The sequence below is a fragment of the Lygodium microphyllum genome, chromosome 24, assembly GCF_053477565.2.
Source record: "Lygodium microphyllum isolate KBCC chromosome 24, Lygodium_microphyllum_v1.1.10, whole genome shotgun sequence".
In the NCBI taxonomy this organism is placed as follows: domain Eukaryota; kingdom Viridiplantae; phylum Streptophyta; class Polypodiopsida; order Schizaeales; family Lygodiaceae; genus Lygodium; species Lygodium microphyllum.
In genome coordinates this window covers 78,174,824-78,196,334 of record NC_141158.1, presented here as the reverse complement: position 1 = coordinate 78,196,334, position 21,511 = coordinate 78,174,824, and the positions used below count along the sequence as shown (strand labels likewise).

The window sequence follows — 21,511 nt, the reverse complement described above, 5'->3', positions numbered from 1 at the left end:
TCCTTTTGGTCCTAAGTCCATATAGAATTAAATCAAACCATTCACATTTTCTATCTTCCCAAAATACCCTTAACATTCAGAACGTATGCTCACCATTCATATATGCAAATGCATACAAATGTAACTTGCATGGTAGATTTCTATGTTGTCTTTTTGTTTAGTTTGGTTGGAGTGGTTAGACCCACTCTGAAGCTCTATCTTAGGATATTATTTGGTTCTTAAAACGTGCATTGTTCTCAAAATGGGCCAATACTTTATTTTCACAATAGATTCTAAGAATACTTTGGCCATGTCAAAGCTATGGTATAGTCATGTCAATGATTCCACATTCCGTTCTGTAGATAATTAGATCATCCCCTTATCTTAGGGCAGTCTTTGAACCTAACTCTACTCTTATCGACGCAAGCCCTTGTGATTACATCAACTTATTTGCAGCCCATTATTACACAATCCCAACTACTTAAGAGTTGCAGACCTGTTGCAAAAGATTTTACATGCAAAATTTGACCAGCCTGAAACCTCAACAAGCTTCAAAACAGCTCAAAACCCTTTCAAAGTGTTGATGGGTTCAAAGGGGTTCCAATTTACACAGGGCTAACAAATGTGCACTCGCCATGGCTAAAACAAGGATTGCACACACCATGCACACGTGCACGTGCAACCACGAGCACATGCATGCACATGCTTGCAGGCATGAAGAACACACACATCAAAAGCACTGAGAAAAGAGGGCATAGATACGGTCAACAATCTTACGAAGAAAGAGACGATCAAACAAAGACTGCTGAAGAAAATGCACATGCATGCATGCGCAGGCTTTGGGGTTCGGGGTTTGGTGAGTGGCTTGAAGAGATATCCCCTTGCTTAGGAACACTCAGTGTGCAAAAGTCTCTTCTGTGTATAACAATGGTCCTTGTATACATTTGCAAAACACTCTGTTGCTTTATGTTTACAATAGAGACAACACTAAATTCTTATGTCATGTAGATGAAATATTTAATTCGAACATCCTACATGAATATCTTGGGAATAATCAAGGTTCCACAAACACAATTGATTTTCGATCAACAACTTTGCAACTCATTGGTCAAGTCCTTTTAGAAATGCTCTCCATCTCAAGCTTAATGAAGGCTGCTCAAGTTAAAGACCTTATATATGAATCAAATTTTAATGGAGTCAAAAGCTACAACTCAAAACACTCTAGCTGGAATGAAGCTAAATCTCAATAGTTCTATCCACCAGACTATCACTCAAATCTCTGCACTATAGCCGGAACAGCTCACTTTGACCTGCTCTTAAGACATCTTTGTGGCTATGGACAACACCACCAGATCTCAAAACAGAGACATTTGTTCCCATTGCCTTACAGCCTCACATCCTTGATAAGGACCAAATCTAGAGATTGAACAAGAAAGAATGGCATGCCAACATTCTAAAAATGGAAGAGACTTACAAAAGGTTTGTAAGCAGTCCCCCTTGGTTGTTAGTAGCACTACCCAGTACCTGTTGCAGCCATGTTTTCCATCTCCCTTTCCTCTTTTTCCAACTCTTCAATTATCAACCTTTGACGGCGAGTCAGATTCCTGAATGATCACACAATAATAACAGATTGAAGGAAGTTCAAAAAGGAATGCTGTTACAAACGTTCGAACTTCTTTGTTGCAAACAAGTAGGAACACGAGTGGTCTGTTGACTTCCTATTAAACCATTTTCACTGAAGCATGATGAAGTTGGTTAGAAGCTTACTTCGGCATCTCCACACAAATATTAACTAGTTGATCACCAGGAGGTTTATTTGGAGCTCGAATTCCTGTATTATACAAGACAAAACAGCATTAGAATGGTCATGTGCAAAAATAAAGCATGTAAAATAAATTCAAACAGAATTTCAATCAGCACATTCTCTCTTACAAGCAAGTAATAACGAGGTATTTCATCTTTTACACACAAATAACAGCCAATTTCTCAAGAGTACCCTATCCATGTACCTATCATCATAAACAAGACCCAGAACGCATCACCAGCAACATTTTATTATGTTACCATTTGACATATTATGTTATGTTTGACAATCCCAGCAAGAACCACCTAACATGACTTCTCCATTTTGCTGATGACCCCAAAACTATGGAGATAGATCTCCTGATTCAGGTAAGGGTTCCATGCATCCCATTGGCTTACTCTGCCACTTTCACGCAGCATCATTCCTCTCTTTCTCCAAAGTCCAGATCAGGAAATCCTCTTCCTTTTCAAACGTGCCCCCATAACCTCCAATATCCTTCCTAGTTATCAACTCCCAAGTAATAGATCCAGAGTGCTGCTGGGTTGAAAACATGTTACAGAAAATCAGACAGCTTGTAGCCTATTCGCATCACTGTCTGGGTCATGCAACCATTCAGTGGGCAACTCCTTACCTTAGTACAGCTAACATTTACAATTTTGTATTTCAGTAAAAAGCACAAGATCACCTGAATTACACTTTATTCTGTGTCAAATGTGTGCAGGTTCCTTCATTACACATTTGCCACACTTGTTAGCAGAGAAAGCATTGCACTTTAGGTGAAGGTACAGCCACCTGAGTACACTGACATCGCAGAAGTTCAGCTCCTAGAAAGACAGCATACTGACATATCCCCCTTGGGGAAAAAATGTACAAGGCCTAACCTCAGCATTGAGCAGCATCACAAATCTATTGGCTTTTATGTGCAGCAATCTTGGATGAGGAGATCAAGCAACCTCATTCATTGTGTAACTTCAAACATTTCTAGAGTGTGCAATAATTGGAGCCCACATTTCATCTCCTCTTCTGGTGTGTATGTTTTTTGTAGCAATAGCTTCCTCTCGATAAGCCCCCAATTCTCTCATTGACCACTGTTGTTGCCTCTGGAAAATCATCAAACTCCAAGCACTGATAGCAACTCTCGTTCTGAAACTAGGATAATGTCAAAAATGTATGGTCCTCCAAAGTGAAAGTACTTTCTCAAAAGCCTCAAAACAAATAAAATCCTCCTCCTGACTTGAGGCAAGTGCATGCATTTCACTGGCTGAGTAGTTTCCCAAACATCTCAAAACCAGGAAACTAAATCCTCCTCCTGACTGAGGCAAGTGCATGCATTTTACTGGCTAACGAGGAGAAGAGGCACACATGCAGCTATTTCTCATAGCAGCTAGATTCATCCCTTTTACTCTAGAGCAAGCTAACCTCTCACTCATCAAGCACCCCACCATAACTTCTGTTATCAACTAGTGCTGTGCTCATGGATCTATAAATATGTCCATACATTGCTTGAACTTCTCAATAAATCACCAACGTTTCAACTAATGTCACAAGGTTTCAATAACATACAATTTTCCTGGTTGATTTTCATCAATGTCATAGTAATGCTAAAAAATTAATATAGAAAGCTCCTAGTCTATTTGCATCAATGTGTTCATACTCAAACAAATTTTGGAGTGGTTCAAACAAGTTGGAAATACAAGTTACCAACCACATGATGTGAAGTGATTGGATGGCTTGGGAAAAAAACCCTCCATCCATAAGTTCTCCCAAACAAATAAGGGAGCACAACTATTTATTTTCTAGATAACAAACAAGGTTTCTACCACTGTGAATAGTTCAACTTTAAGGGCATTCAAGCCATTTACACAATTTAGTACTATACCTTTTCCTCTCAAGCACAGTTTTTGACCGGGTTGTGTTCCTGGGCGAACCTGCAAGGTATACATAAAAATCAGTGTTCCGTTAAACATATCTTTTAAAAATTTGTTTTGAGAACAAAAGAAATTCTGTAGTAAACACTGCCACTTTTCTACAGGTGACATCTCAGATGTTGCAATGTCTCAGCTGGTCATTGCAGCACATAAAATCAGCACATAAGAAAACACAATACGTGCCTTTAGCACAGCATGCCCAGTCAGGGTTGGTACTTGAATTGTTCCACCAAGAATAGCCTGTATCAAATGGAATCAAACTTAGAAGTTGGCCCTTCCTAGATAGTCACAACTTCAAAATATCTGAATACAAAGGAATTTTTCATACTACCAGCCCTGGCAGTTTCCAAGATAGTTACAACTTCCAAAAACCTGAATAAAAAGGACTTTTCCTACTACCAGCCCTGGCAGTATTTCATCATACTTAAAAGAAATCAAACATAAGGTCGCATAATGCTTGAAAGACAAATAGCAGACTGCGCAAATTCCTTCACTATCACATCTTTGTAGCAAGTTTAAAGCAGGGCAAGGCTACTGATGCCTCCCTCAGTTGCTCAATACAGATGAAGCTGCATTGTAATTTCCAAAAATATTGTAACACAATCTAACTGAGCTATTCATGGAATAGTGTGCTGACTTTTGAAAAAGTATCTGCAAAGCCAGATTTTGGGCAGAAAAAAATCTTCTAATTACAGACTACCGAGAAACAATGATCCTATGAAAAATAGATCATGGTAGAAAATGACTCAGAAAGAATATTCATGTGTAGCAAGATAATTAAGAGAGTGTATATAATAACCAATGTGTAACCCTCTGAACAAACAACGGTTTAACACACAATTTGAGATATTGAAGGGGGGCCTTCTCAAAGGTTGCAGTTGTTTTTATCCATTCCTGTATGAGTGCTTGATCAGCTATTTGTATCCGTTGTTCTTGGCATACAGATATTGCTTGAGCTTCTTTTGCAAGTGCAAGTGTCAGTGCATAGGATTTACGAGTATAAGGAACATCTGAACATAAGACAAAGTGCAGGGTGATTGGCAGTAAGCGCAACTCTTGACTGTTTCTTTTTACAATAGACACTTATATTGATTAACAAAATATATCTAACGTGGGTGGTAAATATTTGGCCTAAATCTTTTCATGGGAAGTAAGAAAAGGACTTGACTAAACCGACGCATAGGAGGTAGTCAACATTCTAACCCTTGTGAGGGTGAAAGATGTTTGAAAATGTTCCCAAGGAAACATTTCCAAAGCAATGGAACTGGTGAATCTCCTCTTAGAAACAAAGCACAATAAGTAGCGTGATGGCAAGCATCGTGTGTTGTTTGTTTACCTATCTCCTCTATGGTACAAGGTGTAAATCTACTTCAAACCATAAACTTACATTTCTAGAATAAAGTACAATGCGAGGCATTTTCTTCTCTCTATTGAAGAAACAAACGAAATGATTTGATCAAAATACCATAAGTGGAGAAGAAGAAGAAAAAGAAAAAGAAGAAGAAGAAGAAGAAAGACTAGGGTTCTCATCTTCCTATCTTGTGTGCATTTTGGGGATTTTGCCAAATCTGTCAAAATTTTGCTCTTTTGAGTAAAATTTCTTGACATTGGATCCTGAGAAATTCGGGGATTTGTCCAGATTTGATGCGAGCAAGACACAACAGTGATATTTGTCTCAGAAATTGCAAGAATTTGTGACATTTTGCCTCTGACATTTGGGGCTTTTCATGTACATGCAAGAATTGGGCTGAAATTTACCCAATTTCTCGACATTGATGCACATTGGACCCTGTGAAATTTGGGGCTTTTGCTGTTTGGGCGAAATTTGTGCGCCATTTGGTCATTTTATGTACATGCGGGTTTAATTCCATGCAATTTGGACATCTAGCACTTGAAAAAATTTGGGGGTTTTGCTGAAATTGCTCTATTTTGGCAAAATTGACCTATTCTATGCATATCAGAAACAGTGCAGATGTATGGTTGATGATTTGAGCATAAAAATTGTCAAATTTTGTGCCCGTGGTACATGTACAACAGAAATTGAAGCTAAATTTTGGGACTTCTCATGTAATGTGATGTATTTGTCCTTGGAATAGCTGTAATCAGTTGTGGAGTGCTGTAGCACAAGGTATAGTACTTCTAAAAATTTAATTGCAGATCTGAAATTTCTTCTTTTACGTGGTCATTTATTGCTGGTTGGTACTTGTTTGTACCTTGGTCACTTGTGTGACAGTTTGGGCCAGCATTTGCTGAATTTTTTTGTCACATTTGGGCTGAAAATCATGGCTGGCAGCAGTGACAGCAGTCATCTCATGCACATTAAGAAGCTTTAAGGAGCACATAACTTTGCAATCTGGCAAAAACAATGCTATAATATCCTGTTGCAGAAGAAGCACGCAAGGCCGATTAAGACCAAAGGGGCAAAGCCCACAGATATGGAACAAGAAGACTGGGATGAGTTAAATGAGCTTGCACGCTCAACCATCGAGCTATCAAATTCTGATGCCTTACTATTTAACATTGAAGGTTTGGATTCTGCCTATTCTATTTGGACTCAACTGGAAGAACTGTATGCCTAGAAGAGTGCCACAAGCAAAGTTTACTTGTTGAAAAAGCTTATGGATTTGCGTATGAAAGAGGGTACAACAATGTCTACTCACTTAAGTGAGTTTAACTCCATTTTCAGCCAGCTGGTTGCCTTGAAGTTCTTGATTGATGAAGAATTTAAGGCTACGTTCTTGCTTTGCACTCTGCTAGAGAGTTGGGATACATTCAATACTGCTATAAGCAATTCTAATGTGATACTTCTATATGCTGATGTAGAGAGTGCTCTACTCATGGAAAAAATGAATCGGCAAAACAATGCATCCAGTAAGTCTTCCAGTGCTTTGCATACTAGGGCAGATCACAGCAGAAAGGTAAATCTGATAGCAAGGGACGCAATAAATCACATGGTAAGGATGTTGAATGCCATCATTGTGGCAAGAAGGGTCACTTTAAATGTGACTGCTACAAATGGAAGAAAGAGAAAGAAAAGGGCAAGAAGACAGATGATAGCAAGGAAGAGAAGAAAGAGAGTCAGCCTAAAAAGAGCAGTGTCAAAATTGAAGAGGTGAATGTAGTCACTCATGACAGTGGCAGTGGGAATAACGTGCTCTTTGTCTCTTCACACTTTAGTACACATGCTTTACTTGCAGATACGGATGATGACATACACACTTGGATTTTAGATTCAGGTGCTTCCTTTCATATCACCCCTCATCGTGAGTGGTTTTCTGACTATACACGGGGTCAACATGGAGTTGTCCATCTTCGGGACAACTATGCATATGACATTACAAGTATTTGCAGTGTACAGTTGCAGTTTCAACATGATTCTGTATTCACACTTCAACATGTACAGCATGTACCTCAGCTCAAGATGAGCTTGATTAGCACAGGGCGGCTAAATGATGATGGATTTCATACCACCTTTGGTGATGGGAAATGGAAGATCTGTAAGGAATCTAGAGTGATTGCCAGAGGTTGTAAAAGTAATACCTTGTATCCTCTCCATGTATCTAGTGTGTGTGACCATGTTGTTACCGTGACCGAGCAACCAAGTGTTTCTTTGTGGCATGGCCGGTTGGGATACAAGAGTCAAATTGGAATGAAAGTGCTTTCTCGTTTGGGTTACTTGCCTTGTCTTCATTATGCTAATTTTGAGCATTGTGATCATTGTTTTTATGGTAAACATGCACAGACATTTCATAAGAAGTCTCTTTTGCTGAAATCTTCTCCTCTAGAGTTAGTACATTCGGATCTATGTCAAATGCTAGGGTTATCTTTAGAGGGAAAGAAATACTTTGTCACCTTTGTCGATGATGCTACACGGAAGATATGGATTTACCCTATTCGAAGCAAGGACGAAGTGCTTGACAAGTTTCAAAAATTCTTGGCAATGGTTGAAAATCAGACTGATAAGACACTTAAGTGTATTCGCTCTGACAATGGTGGGGAATATATGTCCAAGGTCTTTCAGGCATTTTGTAACAACAAAGGGATAAAGAGGAAGCTCACTGTCCCTTATAATCCACCCCAAAATGGAGCTGCAGAGCGTATGAATCGGACCATACAGGATAAGGTCCGTACAATGTTGTCACATGCTGCTTTACCTCATGGTTTTTGGGCAGAGGTTGTTATGACAGTTGTACACTTGATTAATCGATCACCAAACAGGTCTTTGGGGGGAAGGGAGGGAGGGGAGTTCTCCAAGAAGTGTGGTCGGGCAAGCCACCTTCGTATGCACACTTAAAAGTGTTTGGTTGCGAAGCATTTGTGCACATACGTAAGGAAGATCGTAGCAAACTTAAGCCAAAGTCCTGTAAATGTATTTTCCTAGGATATAGTGATGAAGGTGAAATGGGCTATAGATTATGGGATCTCGAGAAAGAAAAGTAGTATGCAACAATGATGTTATCTTCCGGGAAGATCGCATGCACAAACAGCCCGAAAGAATAGAGAAAGTCCTAGGGTTGTATTCCGAGAAGAAATACCTTTTGGACAGCAAAACGTGACTGCTGTACAGTAATAAATACTTGTTGTAAATGAACCTACAAATACAAAAAATAATACTAGAAATGATCAGCCAGCCATTGCCCGTAATGATGAGCCACTGGATGTGCACGAACAGCCAAGATAGCAAGCTGTTAATGCTAATTTACAAGCTGAAATGCCAAGACAGCAAGCTGAAAATGGAAATTTGTAGCCTCAACAACCAGCAAACAATGATCATTGGATTAGGAGATCGTATAGGGCTACTAGACAACCTAATAGATTCGTTCTTGGTGCAAACAATGTGGCTGATTATGTCATGTTGATAGACTGTGGTGAACCGTCTTGCTTCAAGGAAGCACTAGACAGATAGGACAGTAAGAAATGGTATAAGCCATGTTGTCAGAGATGGAATCTCTTGAAAAAAATGGCACTTGGAACTTGGTGCAGTTGCCTAAAGGGCAAAAAACCCTTCCATGCAAATAGGTTTACAAGATGGTCACTTCTGGTTCCTCGCCAAAGTACAAAGCAAGATTGATTGCGAAGGGGTACAAGTAGGAACATGGAGTTGATTTTGATGAGATCTTCTCTCGTGCAGCCAAGATGACTACATTGAGAACCATTTTGGACTTGGTTACAACTGAAGATATAAAGCTCATACAGATGGATGTAAGGACTACATTCTTACGTGGTGATCTGCATGAAGACATATATATGCAGCAACCTAAAGGGTTTGTGGCAAAAGGAAAAGAGAAGATAGTATATAAACTTAAAAGAAGTTTGTATGGACTGAAACAAGCACCAAGAGAATGGTATCATAAGTTTGATACATTTATGCAGTCTCAAGATTTTCATAGAAGTCAAGTGGATCACTGCTTATACACCAAGAAGACAGCAGATGACAACCTGATTATCTTGGTTTTGTATGCTGATGACATGTTGATTGCTGGCAAGGATACTCATGCCTTGGACTCACTAGAGCAAAGTCTTCATGGCAGCTTTGACATGAAGGATCTTGGTGATGCAAATCACATTCTTGGCATGTGAATACTCAAAGATAGGTCAAAAGGATTACTCTATCTATCTCGGCAAGAGTTACTCTATCTATCTCGGCAAGAGTATATCTCCAAGGTTTTGTAGCGTTTCAATATGGAGGGGGGAAAAACAATTGGGGTTCCATTGCCTCCATATGTAAAACTCAGTGTAGAGGACAGCCCTACATCTGATGATGAGAAGGCTGAAAATGGCCAAGATACCATATGCTTCAGCCCTTGGTAGTTTGATGTATGCTATGATTGCTACACGTCCTGACATTGCCTTTGCAGTGGGAGTGGTTAGCAGATACATGGCAAACCCTGGTAAAAAGTATTGGGAAGCAGTGAAAGATATTATGAGATACTTCAAAGGCACAAAGGATTTGTGCATCTGCTTTGGAAAGCAAAAGACATCTATCGTTGGCTTTACAGATACAGACTATGCTGGTCATATGGACTGCAAAAAGTCCACTTCTGGATATGTGTTTACCTTCACAAGAGGAGCAGTCTCTTGGACTCTAGGCTACAAAAATGTGTTGCATTATCTACTATAGAGAAAGAGTATGCGGCTCCCCTGAGGCATGCAAGGAGGCTTTATGGCTTTTACGTCTGGTAGGAGAGCTTGGCATACAGAGTTACATGTTCTCCATAGTGATAGTCAGAGTGCTATCATGCTAGCACGGAATCTTGCCTTTCATGCAAAGACGAAGCATATACAAGTATCACTTCATTAGAGATGTACTTGACAGCAAGAGCATTGAGCTTGTCAAAGTGCATACAGATGATAATCCTGCAGATCTTCTCACGAAGGGTCTTCCAACAGAGCAGTTTGCTCATTGCCGACAGATGATGGGAGTTGGATAGATATATGTATTTCAGCTTTGTACATACCTAGACTTAGCTAATTCTTTTCTCCTCTTAAGGCACATTGCCTTTAGGTGGGAGGTTGTTGGGAATAAAGGGCCATCGTGCCTTTATATGTGCACAGGTGTGAACACACCCTTAGCACATTTGTACTTTTATATATATCTATCCAAAAACCTAAAGAGGTACACTAGTCATTGTACTAAACATCAAGTGTCATGCTCACTCTTCTTTCTACTACTCTCTACTCTGTGTGTGTGTTATCCGTCGCGTTCACTCTCAGCTCCATCAAGCTCCATTACTTTGTGTATTGTGACTTGCAAAAGCTCAAGCTCCCTAATTCTCCCCCATCTTTTCAAAATATCCTACCCTACCTCCTAGATATATCCTACCCTATTGTTACTAGGGAGTTGTGATAAAATGGGCAACAAATTACAAGATGCAACAAACAGAATTTGGGTATAAAAAATAGAGAGTACACATCAAATTAGAGAATAACTAAGACTGTTTATTTATTTTTTTTAAAAACTGCAAGATGGCTCTATCCATCTTAGCACTTCCAAGGCTTATTTACCTGAAAACAAAGTGGAAAAAGGATGACTCTATCCACCATATGACAGGGGAGCGACACAACAAATTATCAATTGCTATTTTGTAGACTTTTCATGTGGCATGAAATCCCATTCCTATCTCAAGTTATTGAAGTAAAAAAGAATATACACCTCAGTTCTAGAATGGCATGCATGCCATGTCTTGAATGCAACACATGGCCATACATTTGTCAAGAATGGCTGCATAGAAGAGAATAATATCTCCTTGAGCTTTTTGTAGACTCAAATCGGGGACCTGAGGTTTCTCATTTGTAGCAAGGTGAAACTGCACCATAGAAGGTCTCAAATGAAAGCTGAAACCAACTACCACAAAGGGGGAAGAAGAAATGAGAGGTTTTGCTGCTGTCACAGCCCCTAAATAAGCCATTCTTGCTGCTGAACGTCTTGTCAGTTTTCACCTATTAATGGAGGCCATGGAGTAGCATCAATCATTTCTTCTCATACTAGCCCAAGTAGCCCACCACAAGGAGTGCATGTTGCAAATTATAGAGGCCCGCAAAGCAAGCAAATGGGCAATATACAGAGGCCAGCCCATCATTATCACAAATAGGTGCCAATGATGGGGCGTGGCCTATGAAACACATGAAGTTCGCAATGTGGAACCATAATGGAGCCATGAGGACATATGCAAGGCTATTCCAGGAGACCTTCCGTCACAAGGACATCATCCTATATATAGTGACGCACCAAAGTCGGCATGCACTTGCCAAAGATGAGAGGGTATAGGTGGGAGACGGCATGCCACCCAAGAGCCCGATCATGAGGGGGAACCAAAGGATCTAAAGGAGTAGCTTGTGCTATATAGGTAGGAGCTATAGGATATGGTATAGGTCATGAGGAGAGATGAGAAGACGCGTTTCATGTGGATCTAGATACATACAAATCGCCCCTCTCATATATACATGGCAGTGTGCTACTTTGATGAAATTGAGTGGAAATTAGATTCGGCTGAGAAAATCCCCAAATTTGTGCTTGCTAAGAGGGTTGCGCAAGAATACATGTGTATTTATGTTGCTAATGCTGATTAAGGCTGGAGGCAAAGAATATTTCCATGTTGTTTCTAAAGACGACTGATGAAGCACATGTGCAAGCAGTCAACAGGCTGTCAAATGCAATTTGACATGGCAAGGACGAAGCAATCTCCACGGTGGTTGACAAGCACAACAAGTCCGCACACGTGACTATCAATGCAAGCCTGACCTTGCACTACTGATGCAAGTTGCGGGCATGCAAAATGGGACAGACGAGCACCAATAGGGCAAATGGAGCTGGGCGGTCAAGCGCACACAAGGCAGACATGATTGGGACAAACGTGTAGGTCACAAGCAAACAAAGATCCAACACAGCATGTGCCAGCATACTGAGTCAAGGCGAGTTTCAGCTTCTGCTAGGCGACTGACAAAGACAAACAGAACGCAATGGTTTGAGACAGCGATGATGTTGTCCTGGGCCTAGCAACAAAGGAGACTGCACAAACTGAAGGGAAGAATTGGAGCTAGTACTTAGCCATGTTGGACCTAAAGCAACAACTAATATATGAGAGTAGTTGAGCCCGAGGCTCAATGGTAGTAGTGGCAACTACAATGATTGAGAAGAGGTACGCTCTGATACTACAGTTAGGTTAGGGTTCAACATCACACATACTCATAGGGAACGAATGAATAGCAAGAGCGGAGAGTGATGGAATGTCACATCCACTATGTGAAAATGATATGAAAGTACAATCTCTAAGGTACTGAGTACCACACCCACTAACAGGTGTTCACACAGGGAAAAAACCCTTCTCTAGCTATAAGGTAAAAATGCCCATAGATAAGGAAGTCTACACAACAAAATTTAGAGGGAATATGATAAGTGTAACATCACTTCTTGAGTCGGAAAAGATCTTCCAGATTTGTTCTCATTCCGTATATTTATGCATTTTTAACCACAAAAGTTCTCTATTGTTGATTCAGCATTCCCAATTGAATTAGGAGATGCCTTTGAGATTACAATAATTTCATGTGGTTTGGGGACTTCCAAGATATGATTGTAATTAGTTTTTTATGGTAAATCTTAACACAATGCATTTTCATAATAGGAACAAAGTATTACTTAGGTAAGCGTAAGGAAGCTCTTTTTATTTCATTATTTATGTAAAAGTTGTAATATGAAGGGGATATCAAATGCCATGTATATAAGGTGGCAACCACCCCAATGTCATGTGACAGGACGGGCTATTTGTTATGGACTAGAACGGCACGAAACGGATTAGTTCAATGTAGCTCGAAAGGACAAGGGATTGTCACTTGGATGGCCAAGATATACAGCAATGACAGCCCCTCAATCCAATCCCTATTTCCACTTACAAGCAGATATGGCAACCAGACTGAACTTCTCCAAGGTGCTGACTATAACCCCATTGAAGCAGCCTGCCACCAAGCCTTCTTCCCCTTGTACCAATACTTACTACTAGATATGGTCCGACAAGTATAACAAGAAAAAATGTGTTGAAAGAGAATCTAACAAAAACAAAGAAGAAAGTTCAAAATCTAGAAGAACCAATCAATTAACAAAAGAAAGATGAAGAGATGTAAATGCTGCAAAGAATGCGAGATTTAAAATACTTTGATCTATCCAACTTGACCAATTATCAACATGAAATTAAAAGATAGAGACAAAAAGAGAGAGAAACACACACACACACACACACATATATATATATAGAGAGAGAGAGAACAACACAATGATAGGGGAATCTACCTCTCCCACTTTATAGAATTTCATTGAAACAAACCATGGGCGCAAAGTGCCCAAACCATACACAATAGGGCTGATTCACTACAAAACTGAAATTTAGGGTTTTTAGACCCTAATTTCTGGATACTCTGGGCAGCAAGCTAACTCTTTTCTTTTGTGCTTTGATTTGATGACACTGCATAGGAAGTGCTTCTTGGATGAGTATTCGATAGGAGTATACAAAGCATGTGGCTGAAATTTCAGCATTAGAGCTTATGAGAGTGAAAAGAGAGACCTCCAATATATAGTTGTGAGGCTTGGGTATCAAGAGGACGTGAAATCTTAATGCTTTGCTTAGCATTTGATTAAAATTTGATCAAACATACAAAAGTGACTTGACATGTGAGGTGCAAGTTAATTATTTTGTCATGTGGAACCTAGGACCCAAGATATCAATTGGCGCCCAAGATAAAAGTTGTAATATGTTATGCCTGCCAGATACTAGGTGGTACCCAATGTCAATTTTGGGCCTAGACCAATTTATTGGCCACTAATGTCAAAGGTGATATTAGAGATTAGGCATTAATTAATTCATTCATTAATGTTAGTCTAAGGATCAATAACTGCTAAAGAATACTTGGAAGACGAATTGATCAAGCCAATTTAATTATTGGCTAGTAAAACTATTTTTTGGGTACTAAAATCATTATTAACTTAATTTTCAGTATTAAAATTTTGAAAATTAGTTTGATAAGCTAGATAATACTAGAAAATGGAATTAGAAGGTTGCCACTTGGCCAAAACTTGCCCATGCAAGTGGAAAAAAGTTTTGAGATTTTGAGGAGAGAGAGAGAGAGAGAGGAAAGCTGCCATTGCTACTACAACAATTGACAAGTCATTTCCAGCTAGCAAGAGACCCTCCAAGAAAAAGTTATCTCAACAAAATCTGGCCATTGGAGTCATCAAAGGTGGAGATTTTGGTTAATCTCTGCAATAAACTCTAATCTACAGCAGAAATTAGGATTTGATAGTTGCCTCCGGATGTGTGCTCAAAATTAAGGACCTAGGACTTGAATTCCAAGAGTTGAAATTTAAACATTTCAAGAAGATTCAAGAGGTCTACTAACCAATATCAAATTTGGGGCTAAATTTGTCTCGTAAGAAGCAAGGTGAAGGTCAATCCCTGAGCAAACCAAGGAGCAAATTGGTTTGAAGGCTTACTAGTTATTTATGACAACAAGAGGCACTTGGATTAGTAGAGGAGATTAGTAAATCTCTATTGTACTCCATCCACTTGCAATTAAAGATAAAGAAATACCCACTTTTGGGACTATCAAGCTGTTCATTGTCCAAGATTAAAGTGGTAAAATGTGTGTTTCAGTTTATGTGATTTATTTACTTGTTGTAATTATTGTTAAATCGGGTTATTACCACCCTCTCTAAGAACGAAGGCTAGTTTCACTTGGGTGGTCAAAAGAGGAAAGTAGAGGCTAAAAAAGACAAGTATCTGCTGAAAATGACAAGTTCCAAGAATATAATACCAACACAATTGTCACGAAACACGGATCTAGAGCTAGATCAGCTATGGTAGACGCAAGTCAAACACACAATACATTATCTGAATGAGGAATTGTAACTCAAGTGAATTAGGTTCCAAGATAGATTAGCTTAGACTCATAAACACAACCTTGAGTGACTCAACCTGATAGTACCATTACATTGAAATAAGTGTCAGTACATGCCATTATAGCTTTTCGGATAGTATCGCTTTTTCTCTCTGTGCTTATGGGATTTTGGACATCTATTCCTAGAACTTCTAGAGCATACATCTTTGTCATCTCTCTCATACAAAACCACTTATGGGCAAGCCTCTATATTAGGCACCATTTGCTATTCTCAACAACAATGTCATCTACATATTGCAAGATTGGGATCAAGAGGCCTCCACCTCCAATCCTGTCTATAATATCAACAATCTCATCAATGTTCAGTCCGAAGAGTTTGGGCAAGAGAGGGCAATCATAGTTCATGCCCATCATTCTTTGACTATGTCAAATATACCACTTGGCACTTGTATCATGCCTACCATCAATACATGTAGTGCAAAGATCCCCCAATCATCTCCAGTGGTACTTCTATGGCTTAGACTCCATGTAAGAGCCTAACATGTGGTCATGTTTCTTGCAGAAAATCAACAAAGCAATAGTATATACTCTATTTGCATGCCCACACCTCCTTCATGAACAGAGGATGTGTAGATATACCTATATCCATACACAAACACACATAGCCCACCCTAGAGCTAGGCTTGATTTATTTAAGAATCAACCTTATTTATATGTGTGGGCTGCTCAGAACCTACATATCTCAATTAAACACGCAAATAACCAGATCCATCACATATAGATGTATGGAGACCCCTCCATAAAAATTCCATCTTACATACTCTAGCAAGATAGCTATGACCTCTTATATGCATGTATCACTCTATTGTTGTTTACTTTGTTTATCCCATTCAAAGATATACCATGGATAAATTGCATTCACCATTTTGGCCTTACCTCATTTTGGCCTTCAAGAGAAGTACTCATCGCGATGATATTACAAAGCAAGATTTAGATATCCAACACTTCAGTGAAACCAAATAAAATCACAACTATTCTAACAACCCTCAAATATAATAAACTTGGGATAATGTAGGTGTTCGATTCACAAAATTACCAATACTTGCTCATTTTAAGATCCAATAATATCTACACTTGCTTTTTACTATGTTATACTCCACACAAACTCAAAATTTCAAAACTCAAAAGCACATCTACTATCTATAAAAGAGAAACATGATCTATAGAAGGCATGATTAGATCGTAAAGACTCAAAACAAAGCCAAGCCAAGGAAAGATTCCAAATTGTAATCATCTATATCCCTTTCACATCATCTCGCATTGCAAATTGAAACTTGACCTTGGAGTAGGCCAACTGGCTTTGGCATTGTTTGGAATAGACTATCATCATGTGACAAAAGGGGGGTCCTTATAGTTAACATCAAGTGAGCCTCATCAATTTTGGGCTCCCAAGTTTACAAGATGAGCAACCTACATTTTTCTAAACTATGTATGTACACTACTAAGCCTCTATATTGAACAAAAGTAGATAACTCTTCTTCTCAAGCTCAAGCATAAATCCTTATTTATTACCTAAGTAGGGATTATTATGATCAACACAATCGAAGGTTTGATGAAGCAGAGAGGTTTACCCATCCTCATCTACTAAATAGCAATATGTTGTTCATTTGAAACATCGTTTGAAACCTAAGGTAGAACAAAAGATTTATATATTTGTGGATGTAGCTATGTTCCCAAGAATGGTAGTATACAAGTTAAAGCCCTTGTGTTATGACAAGATTATTAGTATTATGTGAAGCAACAGAATCAAAAAGAGTAGCTATGTTCCCAAGAATGCTAGTACACAAAGTTGAAGCCATTGTGTTAGGACAAGCTTGTTAGCATGATGTGGAGCGACAGAATCAAAAAGATAGAGCTGTTGTAAACACAAAGAATTGAACTCAAGAACAATAATATATGAACTTCGAAGTCTAGAAATGGAATCCATATACCAAAACACAAATGTGTACAAAGGCACAAGCTGTGGGCAACCAGCAAAGTGCTCATGATCTCCCCCTCTCCAATAGGATGCATTGTGCTTGTATCAAATGAATATGAATAAGAGATGGAAAAGGGGCTGCCTTAAATTGGCAAAAACAATACAAAATAAATAGCAAGTCAGAGAACATTAATTAGGGCCAAAAAAACAACTTACTCAACTCAAAATTGTGTCTCCCTCAAAAATGAAATACTTAAACTATTAATCTATACACCCAGGATATGTACATCACTAACACCCTATCTCAAATCATGGGTTATAAGTACAAAAAAACATTCAAATATAAAAAACCCACCATAGTACATACAATGACAATCAAATAGGACTATGGATACTCAAGTAGTGGGTGATCAAGCCACCACCAGGATGCATCAAAAAGACATTGATATCGATATTGACCATACTTATCCTTGACCACAGAGAGTAGACGTAGCTAAATCTTGATGCCTCTAAAGACGTTTTTCAATCTTGCATGGCCATTTTTGACAAGTGGCAACCTTCCCAAATGGTTTTTCCAGCATTAGCTATAATTAAATATTAATTTTCAGTCTTTAAATACTAAAAATTAATCTAATAATTATTTCAATGCCCTCAAAAATAATCTGATTGGCCAATAATTAAATTGGCTAGGTATCTTCCACTCCCGAGTGTCTCTGCGCCATCTTTAACCATCGGATTGGCGTCAGGTACCATTAAACGCCACTTCTCTAGTGTCACCAACTGACACTTATGGCCAAATAAATGACCTAGACCAACAACTAGCATCAGATACCACCAAGTACCTGTGCGACATAACTTAAAGCAACTTTTGCTTTTGACACCCCGTGATTTCCTTGGAAGTTAAGTCCTGGGCTCATAAATTTACTTTGACCCCAATTGCACCTCACATGTGCAACATTTACTTAATCATGTGATTAAAAATTAATCCACATATTAAGTGAGGTTTCAAAAATACATGTCCTCATGACACAAGCCATCATTGAGGTAATACTTCTAAATCCATTAGTTTGAATCTCTCTTTTCTTTTAACCTCCCAAATTTATTCTAACTTCATCGTGTGTAATATTGTAGTTTGGGCCGCAAAATGTGGTACAAGTTGTCACAGACAATGCCTCGAATTGTACATCTATGGGGCAAAAACTTGAGACCCTCCATAGTATGGATACCATGCGATATACATTGTCTAGATCTTCTTATGGAAAATATAGGCAAGTTGAAGTGGGTAGTGAAGATTATCAACGATGCTTACACAATCATTGGCTTTGTTAACTCCAAGGTTTGAGTTTTTGCGATTTATTGCTTATACTCAGACCGAAGACTCAGTTTGCAGTTATATGGCTTCTTCTTGAGCGTCTTATGACGTTCGCAAACAAAAAATGGCCGTGTCAAATGAGTTTAAGGAGTGGTTTGAAGGGGAGTCCGCATCAAGCCAAGTGGAAGCAAAGGCCATTCAAAAGCACTGCTTAAAGAAGGAATTTGAATGGATGAGAGAGGCATTGACATTGCTCTTACTCCCATCTATAAGGTGCTTCGTATGACGAACATGGAGGTGGCACATTACTCCTTGGGATCTCCAGTACTACTTGCAATTTAAAAACCTCTCGTGCAATCACGAGCTAGTATTGGCCTCCTCTATCATCTTATGGCGAATGCAATGAAGGAGATACAATCATCAAGCATCTTGGATGGGAAGGCCTTTTTTTCATGATTTTTTTTTTTTAATGATTCATGTTTCATTTTAGTTTTGTTTATAATTCATATTGTCTAACTCTCTTTCTTTTCAAATTTCACCTCTAAATCCCCCGCTAGATCCCTATCCTCTTACATCTATTGTAGTAATATCTTGGATACCATCCCCTAAAAGGGATTATATTTTCTTTTTTACGAAAAAGAGATGGGAGTGGATGAAATAATCCATACATGGATTTGCGGCACTCTTACATTCCACCTTCAAAAAACCCTCTCTCTTCATGGATGCCAATGTCCTTGCCGATCGCGATGCCCTTTTTCCAGAGGCTTTAGCAGAAAAGCACCATAGTGCCTTCCTCCAAGAGCTCATCAATTATAGTGACCAAAGGGTCACTGCTTTTGCATCTACCATTTATTGAAAACGGGAATCATTGGTGAAGCCCCCTTTTTTTTTAAAGTCATTTGGCTACCCACTACCCCACCTCCAAAGAGTAGCCTCACGCATTCTTACACAGGTTTGAAAATCTCCTCTTTTTTCATTTAATTCTCGTTACAACTTATAAGTTTAAAGTTTAAACTTACTTTCTCTTCACGTGGTTTAGGATTGTTCATCGCATGCATGTGAGAGGAATTGGTTTATCTATTCCCTCGTACACACAAAAATTCGTAATAAGCTTGGCACATGGCAATTGGAGCGACTAATTTATTGTCGCTCCAATTTACATATAATACATAACATGCATGAGATGTCTATGGCAAGACAGGTATCGTATACCTAATTTTTATACTTTTTAGTTCATAACTTTATTCATAGATTATAAAATAAAGTCCTTTAAATATATAGATAAATGTGGGTTTACTCAAGCTCTCCGCTAGCACACTTAAAAGTGTGACTCGCAAGAGACTTGGATGAGGAGCAAATATTTAGGAAGCTTTACTTGGAGCTCGAGAAGATAGACCGACGGGTCTCTCACACTCGTGCATGCCATGCCCATGTTGTTATTCACCCTCACACCGGTAGCGATTGAGCATCCACATTGCCTGCCCGTGATGCTCATGGGGCCTTTAGATGCTACACGAGATATGGAAGTGACTCGAGAAGTACTCCTAGTTCGGCCCAGGATAATATACCTATCATTGCCTCTTACATAGAGCTTAGAGAGCCCGAGTATGATGACGAGGACAACGTCATTATTAGTAAGGGTGATTTTGTTGAGGAGGGTGATGGCTCTTCGATGCGAAGAGTGATATGAGCACCTAGAGTAATCATGTATCTTGATTCGGATTGAGCCATGGATGATGGCTTTAATCTCAATTCATTTTTTTATACTTTTTGTGTGAGATTATACATTTGGCTCATGATAAAGTTGTTGGTCTCATTATTCATGCTATACTCTTGAGTCTTGTTTCAACTCTCTTTATTACTTACTTTTGACTTGAATTGTAGCATCAGACTCTACTAATCAGACGCCATCAAACCTGACAACCCTGTGCTCTACCAAGGCCTATCAAGAATAGGCAAGGGCTGCAATAAACCAAACATTTTTTGCCTATCATACTTGACTTTCTTGCATACTATACATGTCCTGACAAACTGCTCGACATCATGTCTCAAAGCCAACTAAGAAAAAGAAGCACTCTACTACCTTAACTGTGGCATCAATACCTCTATAACTTGCATAAGGAAAAGCATTACTCTCAGTCATCACCTTGGGCCTTAAATATTTTGTGGCATACAATCATCCATGTATCATTAGAAAGCCCTCTCAAAATACAAAGTAATCATACCTCTGGCTATTGCAAAGTTAATCATATAAATTTCCAAATTCTGAATCAGTAGTATATTGATCTTTCATAGCATCCAACTCAATGTGATAGGCCATGCTAACAGTCGATACTGAGGCTTACGAGACAATGCATCAACTACTACAATCTTTTTGACATCTATGTGCACAATCTAAAAGTGAAACATAGACAAGAAGTTTACCCATCTCATATGCTTCTCAGATAACTTCATCTGAATCAAAAAGTAGCATAAAGTTTGTTGATTTGTCTGCACTATGAAATCAGCCCTTAAAAGATAGTGTTTCTATGTGAAAATTGCATGAATTGCAACTAAGGGCTCTTTCTCATAGACCTACAAATTTCTCTCTACACCATGGAGAACATGAGTCTCATAAACAATTACACTTTGCATGAGATTTCCTTTTTGAGTCATATTGTATCAGTTGATTCATATGGATCCTGCAAGAATTCACTTTCCTTATCATTACTCAACAACTAATGTCCGCATATCTCACAAAATACTATTACCAAATGCTTGTGATACTCGGTCTCATTCTTCGAAAAGACAATCATGTCATCAAAGAAAGTGCCCACAAGTTCCCTATGCTACCGAAAGGTGCGATCCATCATTCTATTGAACGTGGCAAAAGCATTCGTAGGCCCAAATGGCATAACAACAAACTCATACAAACCAAAAGATGTTAGGAAGGCCGTCTTAGATACATCCTCAAGTCTAGTCTGAATCTAATGGTAACCAATTTTCAAAATCTATGCTACTAAAAATGATCGTCCCCTACAATCTATCCAAGATATCCTCAATCCTAGGGATCGAAAATCAGTTATTTATCGTGATTTTGTTCAAAGCATGATAATCAATGCACATGCACCATGACCGTATCCTCA

General features: G+C 38.9%; 1 protein-coding gene across 1 annotated transcript in view; it reads right to left on the bottom strand.

The window, feature by feature from the left end:
- Positions 1-886: 886 nt before the first annotated feature.
- Positions 887-21,511, bottom strand: part of LOC148015268 (chaperone protein dnaJ GFA2, mitochondrial-like) — a 59,322-nt gene continuing 38,697 nt past the window's right edge. Inside the window, exons 17-20 of the mRNA XM_087665408.1 lie at positions 3,895-3,951; positions 3,663-3,711; positions 1,747-1,810; positions 887-1,583 (exon numbers count right to left, since the gene is read on the bottom strand). Of these exons, the coding sequence (XP_087521534.1) occupies positions 1,493-1,583; positions 1,747-1,810; positions 3,663-3,711; positions 3,895-3,951 (261 nt within the window). The 3' untranslated portion in view covers positions 887-1,492. The remainder of the gene's footprint in view (positions 1,584-1,746; positions 1,811-3,662; positions 3,712-3,894; positions 3,952-21,511) is intronic.